The sequence below is a fragment of the Poeciliopsis prolifica genome, unplaced genomic scaffold (genome assembly GCF_027474105.1).
Source record: "Poeciliopsis prolifica strain line A6 unplaced genomic scaffold, Auburn_PproV2 SCAFFOLD003, whole genome shotgun sequence".
Taxonomy (NCBI): domain Eukaryota; kingdom Metazoa; phylum Chordata; class Actinopteri; order Cyprinodontiformes; family Poeciliidae; genus Poeciliopsis; species Poeciliopsis prolifica.
Genome location: NW_026562378.1, coordinates 11,283,679 through 11,297,588, shown reverse-complemented (window position 1 = coordinate 11,297,588; position 13,910 = coordinate 11,283,679). Strand labels below are relative to the sequence as shown.

At 40.9% G+C, this 13,910-nt stretch overlaps 1 protein-coding gene across 2 annotated transcripts; it reads right to left on the bottom strand.

The window, feature by feature from the left end:
• Positions 1 to 473: 473 nt before the first annotated feature.
• On the bottom strand, positions 474 to 12,854 carry LOC129354229 (leucine-rich repeat neuronal protein 1-like). Of its 2 annotated transcripts, XM_055023749.1 has the most exons (3): positions 12,553 to 12,854; positions 11,391 to 11,603; positions 474 to 3,528 (listed from the first exon to the last, which is right to left on the bottom strand). In XM_055023749.1, the coding sequence occupies exon 3, from the start codon at positions 3,355 to 3,357 to the stop codon at positions 1,213 to 1,215; it is 2,145 nt and encodes a 714-aa protein (XP_054879724.1). In that variant the 5' UTR covers positions 3,358 to 3,528; positions 11,391 to 11,603; positions 12,553 to 12,854; the 3' UTR covers positions 474 to 1,212. The 2 variants fall into 2 exon arrangements, with proteins under 2 accessions (XP_054879724.1, XP_054879722.1); XM_055023747.1 differs by lacking the exon at positions 11,391 to 11,603.
• Between the last annotated feature and the right edge of the window lie 1,056 nt (positions 12,855 to 13,910).

The following is a 13,910-nucleotide window of genomic DNA, read 5'->3' as shown; positions in this document are numbered from 1 at the left end:
AAATTCTCATCAGAAAAATTACATTTTGTCTTGATTTGGGGTTTTGTAAGATTGCCCCTTTTTATGTATTACAAATATAAACCTCTAGGGGGCAGTAGCTCCGCATATGTATTTGCTGTTCCAATCTACAGGCCATTTGCAAGTTTTGCACTTCCAACTCAGTCTCCTTCTGGACTGAGTTGTTAAAGCTTTTCTAGCATGCAGGTGCTTGATAATACATTAAAATCAATGCGGGTTTTTTAATTATTATTCTTATTTTAGCACTTTTGAAGATACTACAGGAACCCTGATTTATGTACCGAACTGGTGTAGCTTGAGCTTTGACTATTAAAATGGATCAGTGTAGCAAGTTAAGTGTTTTTCCTTCAGAGCAATAAAACCAGTAGCTGTTTTACAATGGGGAAACTTGGTGTTAAACCTTAAGATCGGGTTGGGACAGAAAACTGGCAAATTGACAAGCAAGGACAAACGTCTGCAAAAGAACAAAATCTTTATTTATCAGTAAGTTTACATATTACATGTGGGGATGATAAACTAAGCAATTAGTAATCAAAAACTCTAGCCTAAAGCATAAGTAAATGGAGAATAATGTCAAAAAATTCTAGTGCACCTAATTGAGAAAATTCAAAAAGAAACCTTTATTTCTAGAATTATTAGTGTTACACTTTTAGCAAACTAAGGTCCTACCTTGTCACATCAAAAATCAAAAAGTTCAAATTTATAGTTGATACAACATTACTGCACAACCGCTAACATCCATTAGACAGTTTACCGAGTCTAAACCCTGCAGTCAGCTTTTAATTGAAGTTCTCACAAGCCTCTTTATCTATCAGTGCACAACAGATTAACTGTTTTACAAAACCAGAAAATAACAACTTATTCCTACAAATAGTTCAACCCCCTGCTCCTGTATGATTAACTCAAAAACAATGTGAGACCAAAATGCACCACAGAAACAGAGCAAAGCAACTAAGACAACCTGGAGGCTAAATACAGCTGCCGTCTTGGAGAGTAAAGAACAAACAGTGATATAGATTAAACAAAGGCGATACGCTATACTAATATAAATCCTTCACTTGATCACTCTGCCTCTTAATAGCAAAGCTAAAAATACAAAAAACACTTGCAACCTTATTTTACTTTTGCACCAAAATGGCAAAAGAGTGTCTTATTGTGCTGCTAGAGAGGCGTTAAGCCTCATTAAGAATACCCTCACCACATATAATAACTGCGTGTGGTGTCGACAGGGGACGGTTTCCCCTCTGTGCTGTCTTTGTCCTTCTCTCCATCAGCCTCCCACAGGTTAATGAGCGGAGGGTAGAGCTCATTAAGAGGGATGGAAGAGGTCTTCAGCATGTACTTCTTCAGTGAGTGGTGGTAGTTTTTCCTCTTCCACCTGCGGGCCATGTAGACACCCACAGTGGCAAGGCTGAGGAAGGCCAGGGCTGTTGACATGAGCGCCAGCACAGCCACGCTTGGGTGTTGGTCCGACAGGTCCAGTGCGAAGGTGGTACCCTGTGTTGTGACGTTGACGCAGGACTTGTGTGTCTGCAGGTGGATGTTGGAAACCGTGAGGCAGACTTCATACTCTGTGGCAGGTTGAAGGTGCGTGAGGTTGTACTCGTGGACGTCTACAGGTACGCGAGCCGTGTATGTGATGTGGGGGTTGTCGATTTTCATGGTAGCAGAGGCCCATTTCAGGTTGGAGGACAGGACATTAGAGTTGACTTTCCAGGAGACCAGAATTGAATGGGACTCTGTCTGCTTGACGTAGATCTTCATCACCTGAGTGCTGTCGAGCAGGGTCCCGTTTACACGGATGGTGGAGACCCATGTGTCGGCACCCTCTGGGTTCTGTGCCACGCAGGTGTACCGGCCAGAGTCTTCCACCTGCACATGAGACAGCCGAAGAGTCCCCTCGCTGCTTAGGTGGTACCGCTCTGACACGGTGTCGGTTGTGATTTTGGCACCAAGAGGAGTCACCCAATAAATTTCAGGTTCTGGTTCAGCCATTGCCCGACAGTCTAGGCTGACGCTCATTCCTAACTCAAGGTTCAAGTGGCTGGGGAAAGTGTCATGAGAAATGAGGGGAAGGCACTGCTCTGTGGAGTCCAGCAGCCTTAACTCTCGGACTCGTTGGCCTCTGAGTTCTGTTGGGGTTAAGCAGAGCATGGCCAGAGGCTCCATGAACCGCACTGTGGACCTGTTCGAACTCATCCACTGAATCACACAGTCGCAGCGCAGTGGATTGCTGTGAATACTGATCTCTCGCAGGTTTGGCAGCACCTCCACAATGTGCTGATAAAGGGCAGTCAGGGCATTATTGTTGAGCATCAGACTCTCCAAAGAGGGCATGTCCCTAAATGCTAATCTGTGGATATAAGAAAGCTTTGGGTTGTTGGTAGCCTCTAGTTTTGTCAGTTCTGGTAGATTGTCCATAGCATAGCGATCAATGGACACTAACTCCATCATGTTGTTGATGCCCAGCTCCTTAAGGCTTAGCATGTTTCTGAAGTCTCCTTCCTGAATTTTTTTAACTGGATTTTTGTTCAAATCCAGGAATTTCAAGTTGGGAACTTTTTGTAGGGCCAATTGGGGGATTCGAACCAGTTTGTTGTCATAGAATGATATGCTCTCCAAATTGTCCAAGCCCACAAATGCATTTGGTGGAACATCAGTGAGATCCATCCCAGCCAGAACCAGACTTCTCAACCTTCCCAGTGGTGTAAAGTTCATATCCAGAAGACCAATAACTGGGTTTTCCCCAATCATGAGGATCTCAAGGTTAGGAGTTTCCTCAAACCAGCGGCTGTCTATCACATGAAGCTTATTTGAGTTGAGGTGGAGCCGCAACAGACTGCGTAGACCTGAAAATGCGTAGGGGGAGATGGAGCTTATCTGGTTGTGGTTAATGTAGAGTTCCTGGAGGCTGGAGAGGTTTCCCAAGCAGTGATCTGGCAACTCTTTGATCTGGTTCTCCTCCAGATGCAGGGTAGTCAGATGATTCATGTTTCTCAGACCCACAGCTTCAACATTAGTGAAGTTATTCTGGGAAAGATCCAGCTCCGTCAGGTTCACCAGAACCTGCAGCTCTCCACCGGTGCGAGAGATGACGTTGCTTTGCAGCAGCAACACCTGCGTGTCTGCTGACAGGTTTGTGGGGATGTGTGTCAGTCTCAAGTCATTGCAGTCCACTGTCGTTGCCTCCTTGTATGTTGACTGCGGGGTAAACCAGGGGCGGATCTCGCACACACATAAACGTGGGCATTCTTTGCTGTGCACCGGTGACAGACAAGCAAAAAGAAATCCCATGCACAGCAAGACCGGAGGTGGCCAAAGCTGAGAGCCGATTGCCATGTTGGCTACTCTCTCTAAGAAGGCTTAGAAAAGAAGCAGTGTTTGCAAGAAGGGTATGAAAGAACACCTCACAAACATCAGTGTACTTTGCTGCTGTTATAGTTGCTGTAGGTTCAGAATGGTGACTCCTCAGCCAGATGGACGAGTTGGTAAAGAAAGGTCACTCCTAACCTAAAATAGAGAAGAAAGCAAAATAATTAAATGACAGGAAAAAAAATAGAGATTATATAAAGTAAGAATCTAAGAAAGCATGAGCTGAATATTCATTATGTCTTACCACAGTTTTGGTTTTAACATATTCTATTTACCTAACGTAATGAGGCAGCAAGTATCTAACATTGGTTGTGTTTGAAAGTATCCAAGATTGTTTGCCTTGATTAGTTTGCCTCCTTGGAGATTCAGAACAAGTTTTTTTCTCTCTCTCTCTCTCTTGTTTGATTTGATTGTATTCATACCAGCTTAGTATCGGTTATCAGCTTGAACAAGTGTGTGTGTGTGTGGTGGGGGGAGAACACATCCTGCAGCCCAGGCTGTGACCCCATTATGCAACAAGCTTAAAAAGCAGGGAGTTTAGGGACTTTTAATCAACTACAGCCACACAGATGTGGTTGTGGTTGCTTAAGAGAAAGGCAGAGATTTATGAAAGAAAATCAGAGATTTATGAAATGAATATCTCGTTACCAGTTTATGACATCACCTATTGATGTACATGTTCAGGTTCTAAAATAATGGGAAATGAAAATGATGCAGCACTGCAATCGTTATTCTTCAGAGATATTTTTCTAAGCCTACATTTTTGTGTTTGTCAGTACTATGCTGCCTAGATCTGTCTACTACCTGGCGGGGAAGGATAGTGTACCTTCAGGTACCTTTAGCTGAAGAAATGTTTGGTGAAAGCACACAAAAATTGTAGTTTAACTTGACCTATCTATAAATAATGCATTGCAAAAGTAAAAATACCTCTTGAAGTTTCTCACATTTTGTCATGCTACAACCAAAATCTTGTGACTGACCCAACATCACTATTGCATAATGAAGTGGAAGAAAAAGACACAAAAAAATATCTTAGAAATAAGCACATCTGAAAAAGTTTTAGGCATTTTTATTCAAACCCTTCAGATCCCTTTAGTCTGAGGCCTCCAAGTAAAAAAATCCAGTCCAGTGCAATGAACGGCCTTAGAATTTAATCTAAATGATAAATTTGATCAATGCATGTGTAATTTTATATTATTATAAATTAGGTGTTCAGTAGGGGTATCAGAAGCCCAAGGAATTGCAGAGAACTTTCTAATGTTGCATAAAACAGTATCACAACTTTTAAAAATCTCTCTTTTATAAACCTATAATCCCAACCTGACTGTCATGCTTTGGCAGGTGTACTTAGGGTGTACTCAGGTCCAGTTGTACTGCAGCTTTGAATGTGTCCCTTCTCTAACTCTCCTGAATCAAATAAAGGCACGTAATGAGGTCTTTGCAGAACTGAATGACATAATGATGAGGGAATTCAGCAACATGATCCAGCTGTGTTGTGGCACCCCTGTGCTATAGAGATGCTTTTCTTCAGCAGAGATGAGGAAGTAAAACTTTGTTGCAAAACTTGAGTTTTGGTGCTATTCGATGTTCTACATCAAAGTTGGCTGAAACTAACATTTTTCAAAAGAAAAATGTTCAAAAGTTCCAGTGTAGGTGTGCATGGTTAGAACAGATGCATCCCCAAAAATGTGCAACTGTAACTATCCAAAAACCTTTCTTTAAGGTATATTCACTTTTTTTAAGATTCCCTTTTCCTCCCACTTGACAAATATCAGCAGCTCTATGTTGGTCTATCACATAAAATCCCAAAGAATACAGTGAAGTTTTTGGTTGTAATGTAACAAAAAGGAAGTGTTAGTACTTTGGAAAGGCACGATATATTGTTATGTTTGTGTTTGGATGTCTTCACAATGCACCGCCCCCCCAGAATGTAATAGATCTCCTCTGAGACCTCCTGAAAACACAGAAAACTTTCAGAGTAACAAACTTTTTCCAGAAAATGTTGTGAAAAACAGACGCTTGGCTCAGCTTGTAGTACCTTGGGATGGAGTGGGTGAAGACTAAAAATAATTAGGTGACTGCTGCTCTTTAGAGGATGGAGAAACAGGACTGAGAGCAGCAAGTCATCATCTCTTTCTGTCAGAAAAGCAGTCAGTTATGGAGAGATCAATGAGATTCAGACATCTCCATTTGTCAAGAAACAAGATACTAACATAGATTACCAACATGACAATAAGGAGGTTTTGGGTGCAGTTCACGTCCTAAACCTCAAAGAGCTGCTTTTTTTACACAATGGTAAGTCAAAATCGCTGCTGAGCAGTCTGACACCAAAGTTATGGCTTGATCTGGCTGGGTCACATTATTGAGAGTGTTGGTTCTTAAAAGCACAGAAAACACCTGAAGTCCTACAATCATGCCTTCAGTTAATTCTGACGCTGTTCACTACGCCCAGTTACTGTCTCTAACAGTCTGCCGCTGGATGTTTCGCAGCCTTCTAGCCATCTGTCAGTTTCTACCAGCCATTGGATGTTTCATTACCACTTTGACAGTTGGTGGTTTAAAGTAATTTTCTATGATCGAATCATAGTCTACCATAGAGAAATGCAATTATGCCACCAGAATGACTATTGTCCAGCAGCAGTAGGTTATTTTGCTTGAAACAAGAGTTATATTTTAACACACCTAAAGATGGATTAGAACCAAAACACATGCAAACACTGTGAAATACGAAGTTTCAAAATAATAATGTACAATTAGATCAAATCATACAAGTGCTTTAATGACTATGCATCTCCATAGTTTATGAAAAATACATAACTACAAAGAAAAATCAATTAAAAAATAAATAGAACATATGCAACAGAGCGGAAAAAGACAACAAATTAGCTTTATTGTAAACATAAACAGCAGGTTGTGTTGTTCCTCCAATGCTGTGATAAACTACAAAACAGTTTTTTGACCTCTTGAGTTGCCATTCCTGTCATGACCTTCTTTTATTTCATGCTTCATTTCTCAATCTGACCACTGAGCTTCAGATTCTTGAAGAGTCAAATTGTTTGCATGTGAAAAAATGTATTTTTTCACAAATATTTAACAAAAATAATACACCAATTGCACATTCTTCTTGCACATTTGCAGCAAAGAATGTGCAAAAAAATAAATAAATCTGAGCACATTTAATTTCGAACATTGACGATGGACCATGCTCTGTTCAATTATAGCTTCCCATCAACACTTCCACTGACATTCTGATGAAGAAAACATAGATTGTTTTTCTGACCCATGTATTCTGGAGTAATTTATTGGCTACTCTTCACAAACAGTTCTTCTGCACATTTGAATGAACAGATGTCCAAAAGTGGCCCAAGAGTCACACAAAGGAACAACACTTAGTGTAGAGAGAAATGTTACCATGGTAAAACAACCAGCACAAATGTTCAGATCTTACTTTAGCTGTGCTTCTGTTTTTCTGAGTGAAACTGATGCCTGCTGTGAGAGGCTGGACTCTGCAGAGACCCAGTCGCAAACAAACTGAGCTAATTTTCTCAATAGGACTTAAACGCACCAAAGGAGACCTTCAACTCCTCTTCCTTTTCTCTGTGGGTTTTGATTAAGAATTATTTCTTCTGATGAACCATCCACCTCAGTTTTAATTACCCATCTTCCAGTTTTCCAGATGATGCAGCCTTTTTTTTATTTATCTTAATTACCCATAAATAGAGTGGCTTTCATATGCAATTTTTTCCGTTCAGATGACTTTATCTTGTCCTCTCTTTCTGCATGTGTTGCGCTGCTCAGATATTAAATCCAAGAAAGCAGGCGGATTAATCCCCGCTTTCAATCGGAAGCAATAAAACTCAAGACACCTGGCAGCAGGTTCTTTTGGCAGGCTGGTATAACTGTGGGGGTCTGCATCTGCTCCCAGGGATCCCTCACTGCGCTATGTTTTGACCTTATTGACTGTAGGAAGGTTTGCTTAGCACATATGGTTGTTTTCACTGAGGGGCTGTTTGATAATCACTGCAGTGCACAAATTCTCTCTTAGACGTTCTCCTGTGCACACTTAGATACCACAGACAGCTCCGCTGAGTGTGGCTTCCTGCCTCTACATCACCTCTGGCTTACAAAATTACAAAAGACTCCCTGCATCTTTACAACATCAGTGAACGTGGACGGCACAATTATAAACTCAAAGGAAGGTTACCGAGTACACTAGCAGGAATAATACTGGAGTCACACCAGAGATGTTGAGACACAGGAATCAGGAAAATCTGTATCATCTCTTGCACATAATGTTGACATCAACACAACACCATTATCTACATTTCTCAAGAAGTACACTGCCTTCTCTGAGTCACTTCGGCATGCAACTGCACACAGAATCCTTTAAAAAAAAAAGGCAGAAAAATCCTCTGACAGTTCCTGTCGGTATTATCCAGTTGACAGTGCGAGCAGAAAGCTCAGCAGAGAGATTTATCTCCTTTCCACACCAAATCCCTGAGAAGTTTAACTATACAAATACATTATTCATGGCAGAGTTTGCATACATCTGTCTACAGCTACTTCTACACAGTGTCAAGTAAAAGTATTAATGCATTTTGGTATTCTGTCACACTACAGTCACAAATGTCTATTTATGTCTTAAAAATCTGAAAATATTTCATGTGCATTTGTCTTTAAATGTTCAGAATCAAAAGTTCCATGTTGCAAGAATAGTTTCAAGTTTGGAGACGTGCTACATTTATTGAAATAAATGTAAACTTCTCCACAACATTGATCTGTTTGATGTGTCTCTTTGTCTTTGTGATGCTGGTTCATCACAAATGTTCTCAAATAAACCACTGAGAGCTGCATGTTCACTAATTGGCTAAATTATGACTTTTGGAAATTGCACTCAGTTTCATTTACTGCCTTGCTACTCTACTGCCTCAGAGTAGAGTAGCGAACTACACATGAGCTCCATACTTTCACATTTATATTTGTGAAAATGTAAAAACCATGCAATATTTTCCTTTCAGCTAAAACTAAATAATCACAGTTTGTCTTTGCAATATGACAAATAGAGGACAAGTCCAAAAGGTGCGAATTATTTTCCAAAGATCTTTGCAGGTAATATTTGTGCTCAGTTCAAGCCTGCTGCCACGCTTTCACAACGAGGTTCAGAATGCGAATGTGGGACGCTAATGAGGCCTGTCTGCTTCATAACATGCTACATCTGATAAACACAGTTATCAGGCAATGGGGCGACTCAGAGATCTGCTTAACAATACAGAGAGCAGGACAATCAGAAGGACTAGAGAAGCTAGACCTGCTGTCAGATCCAGAAGCACTTCTATTCAGACTGAAGGATCAAAGAACACAACCTTCAATGCCGAGACGAAACACAACACAGCAACAATAAAACCACGCCAACACAGCCAGGAGAGCCCTGGGATGATGGCACTTAATATTCCTCACAGGAGGAGCAGCTTTCTCCCATCTGCTTCTGGGGTTTGTTGTCATACTGGGTGCAAAGTGAAAGTGAATCAGCAGCTCCCAGGCATGACATTGTCATGGTAACAGCTATGCCTCCGGCTTTAATGTTTGGTAACCAAATAAGAAGCAGACATGAGGAGCTCATATGGTGCCATCACTTCTGCAAGAAGGTGACTGCAGCAGTACTCACGCAAAACAAAACAGAAAATATGGCCCATGCATCAAGCCTCTGCATAAACCCAACCAGTAAATGTCGCAGGATCTTTCAGAATATGTTGTATTTTTCAGCTGTAATTATATGACAATACATTACGGCGAAAAAGTAAAAATATTCCATGATGTTCCTGGCTGCCCTGCCTGGGCAGTAGCCTGCTTCTGCTCCATTAGTGTGCAGGCGTCTCACTTCACATCACAGACGGCTTTGCTGCAGCTGCTGATAGAGGAGGCATAAAGCCGAGGAGGAGACGGACGCGTGTCCACTCTGTCAGAAAAAAGAAGGATGGAGAGCTCTATTTCAGCCGGAAGGTCACGAGAACGAAAGTGATTAACTGAAGGAAGAACGACAAAGAAAGTCCTCTAGCTATATTTGTAGTGAAAGGGAACAAATTATCCCGCAAACTTGAACAAAGCCTCTCAAGACTCCACTGAGGTTTAAAAGTTGCAGGGCAGCAAATTGTCTCAGGATTTTCTATTTACTGCAAATCCATATGGTCACCTTATTTCCCTGCGGATCCAAGATGGATCTTGACACAATTTTTCTTCTCTGGCTTTAATCTTTTTTCTCTTCTCTTTCTGCCCTTGTCCTCTCCATCCACTTTAACGGTCCCTTTTCAGTCACATTGTCTGAGAATACTCAATATGTTGTCAGAGTTGCACTGATCAATCATGCTACAGTGCCAATTTCCATTCTCTGGAGGATCCAGGCAGAGTTAGTATGCATGGAGGTAACCAGCAAGTATAGAGAAATAACGCTTTTTTCTTTTTCATGACTTTCATGCTTTTACCAGGCATTTTACTTCAGATATTAAAATAAAAAACGATCAAGTGATCTGTTTTTGTTTTCATTATCAAAAGCTCCAAATAAAACAAAAAAAAAAAACACATGAGTATTAAAATATGGATTTCCACTTCCCGGTTTCACAAAATAAAACATTTTTGAAAAGTACTCTTGCAGAAAAGAGAATTAATGAATACATTTGCTTTGATCACATAACAAGAGGCGTATGAATTGAGCTAAACACTTTCCACTATCAAACTCTGCAGAGTTCACAAGTTTCACTCAACATATTTGTATCATATGACCATATTTTCAAAATTTACTTAAAATTCCCCTTTTGAGGAGAAAATTTGGTGACAAAAGAAGATTTTGAAACAGTGAAATATATGTGAATTAAGTAACTGTCTAAAAAAAACCCTACACAAACAGAATAGTTTGACAAACTATATATAGTTAGCTTGATTGACTTAACAGGATCGGTATTCGCCTTGACATCAACTCATAACTGATCATCTATCTCCAAAGAAATGCGTATTAGTCGTGCCTGAGATAAATGAAGCAATTCAGAAGGATTGCACAAAATCAGGAAACCATGTAAGTACAATAATATTGTTGCATACTGGACTGAGGATCTACGCTATGCTATAGCCACATTTTAATGATCCTTGGCTTTCTTTTTTTTCACATTATTGTCCTCACCAATTCGTGTGAGTTGTATCATTAGGCTATATAAAGTATACATCACATGTGGGCAAAGATTGCATTCAAAGTTTATCCAAGAAGCCAAAGATGTTAAAGCAAGCAGAACCTGCATGCAAGTCACTTAGATTAAAATGTTGCGTTCAAAATGGGTTAAGATATTGCACCTATTGATAGTGTGACGTCAACTGCAGTTCCTGCGATGCTTTTTCAGCTCCATTTTTCTGGAGCAATTTTACAATGGCAAAACAAACACAGCCCAGAAGTATGGATGTGCACAGCAGGAGGTACCAACAAGTTTTCTGAAGCACATTGAGGAAATCTGTGCAAGTTCTGCTTTGCGTGTGTTTCATACTGATGACATCACAAGAGGATCAAGAATCAAACTGTTAACTCACATTGGAAAGAAAGTATGGTCAAAATACAAGTAAATTGGGAAATTTAAGTTAAAACATGCAAACAAAGTGTAAAAAAAAACAAGAACAGCATAAAGGCATCTGCTCTGTTGCCTTTTGTGATGTCGCCACAGGCATATGTGCCTGTATGATTGTTTATGCAGAGGTAGATTTTCTAAACAATATTTCTTAACAAACAGAAAAAGAATAAGCCATATGATTTCATAGGTGCTAAAATATAGCCAGAGATTTTACTGAAGAGGTTCGATATTGACTTGAACTAATCCTCAACTTGCAGAAGTCAATCAGAAAACAAAAAACAAATAAATAGAAATGTGTCATTTATTGCTTCAGAAACACAAACTCTACATCAGTGACGTCAACCTCACAACAACAACAACAACAAAAAAACACAACCACTTCCAAGATCTCACTCTCAGCTGGGGGGAGGTCAGCCTGTTGCAGCCTTCCCTTTCCTCTCCACTGCTGTGGGAACCCAGACAGGAGAACATGCTGCAGAGTTTGGCCTGTTGCGCATAATGGCTCCGGTCCAAAACACACTCAGACACACCAGGTTGTGTCTTTGTTTGGGAATTTTCTCACACTCCTCCCCACGGCCGGAGGAGCTACGTCACAGAACTCTCTGCCTGGGGGGGAAGGTGGAGAAACCTTGTGAACTATTGAGAGTCTGGGCCACTGGGTGACATCTGCATCAGCTGCGTCCCTTTTACACAAAGGCAAAAAAGCAGGACACCAAGTTGAACTCTTAGACACACCTACTCTAAAAATAAAAAATAAGCTGCTGCAGTACTGATGTTAGTGACAGGTGCCTCTCAGTGAATTAGAACCTATAATGAAAAGTGAGCCAAGATAAACAAACGTCTACATTTCTGTAAAACTTCTGCAGGATAGCCTATACAACATTTATATTAAGTTTCCCCTCCCCACCCCCTCTTTGCCTCAGAATTTGACATCTGCTGACTTCTTTACTAAGAGGCAGGCAAACAGATAAGCTGCTGCACAGCTGTTCCAGCAGAGCTCTGCACCGGGAACTGATGCTGTGGTTCATCTGCCTGGACCTAATAGTGAGCTGTGAGGAAACGCATTCTCACACTCATAGTCTATCATTTGTACTTTTTTTTGTTTGTTTGTTTCATGGCAAGCTCAACCTTTTACACCTCAACGTGGCGCACAGATTTGCTCCACGTTTCTCTTTGTTTCCTCTTCTCATCTCGGCACAATGAAAAATAAGAATCCACCACAGGGCGCAGCATGACTGCAAACTGTGTTCAAATTTACAAGAACAAGAGGACGCACATGTTGCTGAGAAATTATGCGCAATTATACAGGCGTAAAAATGTTGTTTGAAAAATAAAAAATAAAAATCTTGACGTTCGTTTCAAAACACAACGACTTATTGTTTGATTCCATCTTTGTTGATCAGTGCACTTATCCAAACGCATAAATCAAGTATCCGTCTTTATTAAAGCTTCGGTTCGGCAAGGGGAAATTCACAAACGCAAAAAAAAAAAAAAAAAAAAATGTTCCAAACAAAAACACTCGAGCACACGCACAGAGCGAACAGATGGCACTCACCTGTGAAGCGCCGTATCCTCTGTAAATACGCAGGAATGCTGCAGGCTACTGTATGTGACACCAGTCAGCCTCCACTGCGTACGGAGGATGCGCGAAATGTGCAGTTGCTCGTTCGGAGTGTAAATAGTCGGGATGGTTACAAAAAAAAAAAAAAAAACCCACACATAAAACCCAAAAAAATAACAACAAAAAGAAAAAGCTGTAAAAGTGGATGCAGCAAAATCCGTCCCACTTCAGACGCGATGTTGCCAACACAACGATGCCCCAGCAGCTTCCAGAAAACGCACAGAAGCCCCCCCGCCGTCCGTCCCTCCCTCCTCCCTGCACGCCCACCCTGCTCAGGTCAGCTGGACTAAAAAAAATAATAAATAAAAATAATAAACTGACACTCACTGCTAAGTCCGAACCTCACCATCTGCTGTGACACCGCTGCCATGGGAACAAAAGTCCCACCCTGTGGCGTCGCAATGAAGGAGTCATTGACTTTCGAGCTGCTCACTTTCAGGCTGGGTTCGCGCAGAGAGTCAACATCACTCACATGTTTCTTTCGCTTTCCTTGAAGCTTATTGCACGAGGATGCTGCGGAGAACACCAACAGACATTAAACATGATCCAAATTTAATGACCTGCTATTTAATGATTCGTAATTATTATGGGATGGAGTGGACTTCAAAGTGGATTTCATGCATATTTCTCCCGCTAAGAAGAACAGAGACCCATTAGGACCTGGATTTAGATGGACTGCTGTCCCTCAGTGGAAACTTGTCTTATTCCACAGGATTAATGCCAATGCATGTTTACCTCGGAAAAAAACACACACACACACACTTTTAAATGTAGCATATAACGACTTTATTGTAAAATTTGCACTGGAAATCAAGAGTTGTCTCTTGTCTGTGCATATTTATATCTAGATTTACCATGCAGCACTTTGAGCACCAGTTCACACCTACACAGCTGATTTCAGTGCGATCTCGTTCTCAGTCAGAAAGCCAGCAGAGCTGTTAATGTTTCAGCTACTTCCTGAACTCCGTGCTTAATGTATTCAGATTTGTACACATTCAACCTTGACATCTGACAGACCAGGTGGAGAATGAAGAGAAACCCATGCGGTTGTAAAAAAGGGAAAACTGCCCAGCTTCATGCAAACTTAGATGAACCTGAAACACTCTGAACATTTAAGAGTTCAGATTGAAAACAAAACCACAAGAAATCTGGAGTGGGACAGAGATATTTTCTTAGCACTGCCTGCAAATATTTAGTCACATCTTAGTAAAACTGCAGGGTGGGCCTGCTATAATTTGACCACAGCAAAGACCTTATACAGTTGATTCAGCATTCACGTGTGCGTGTGCATG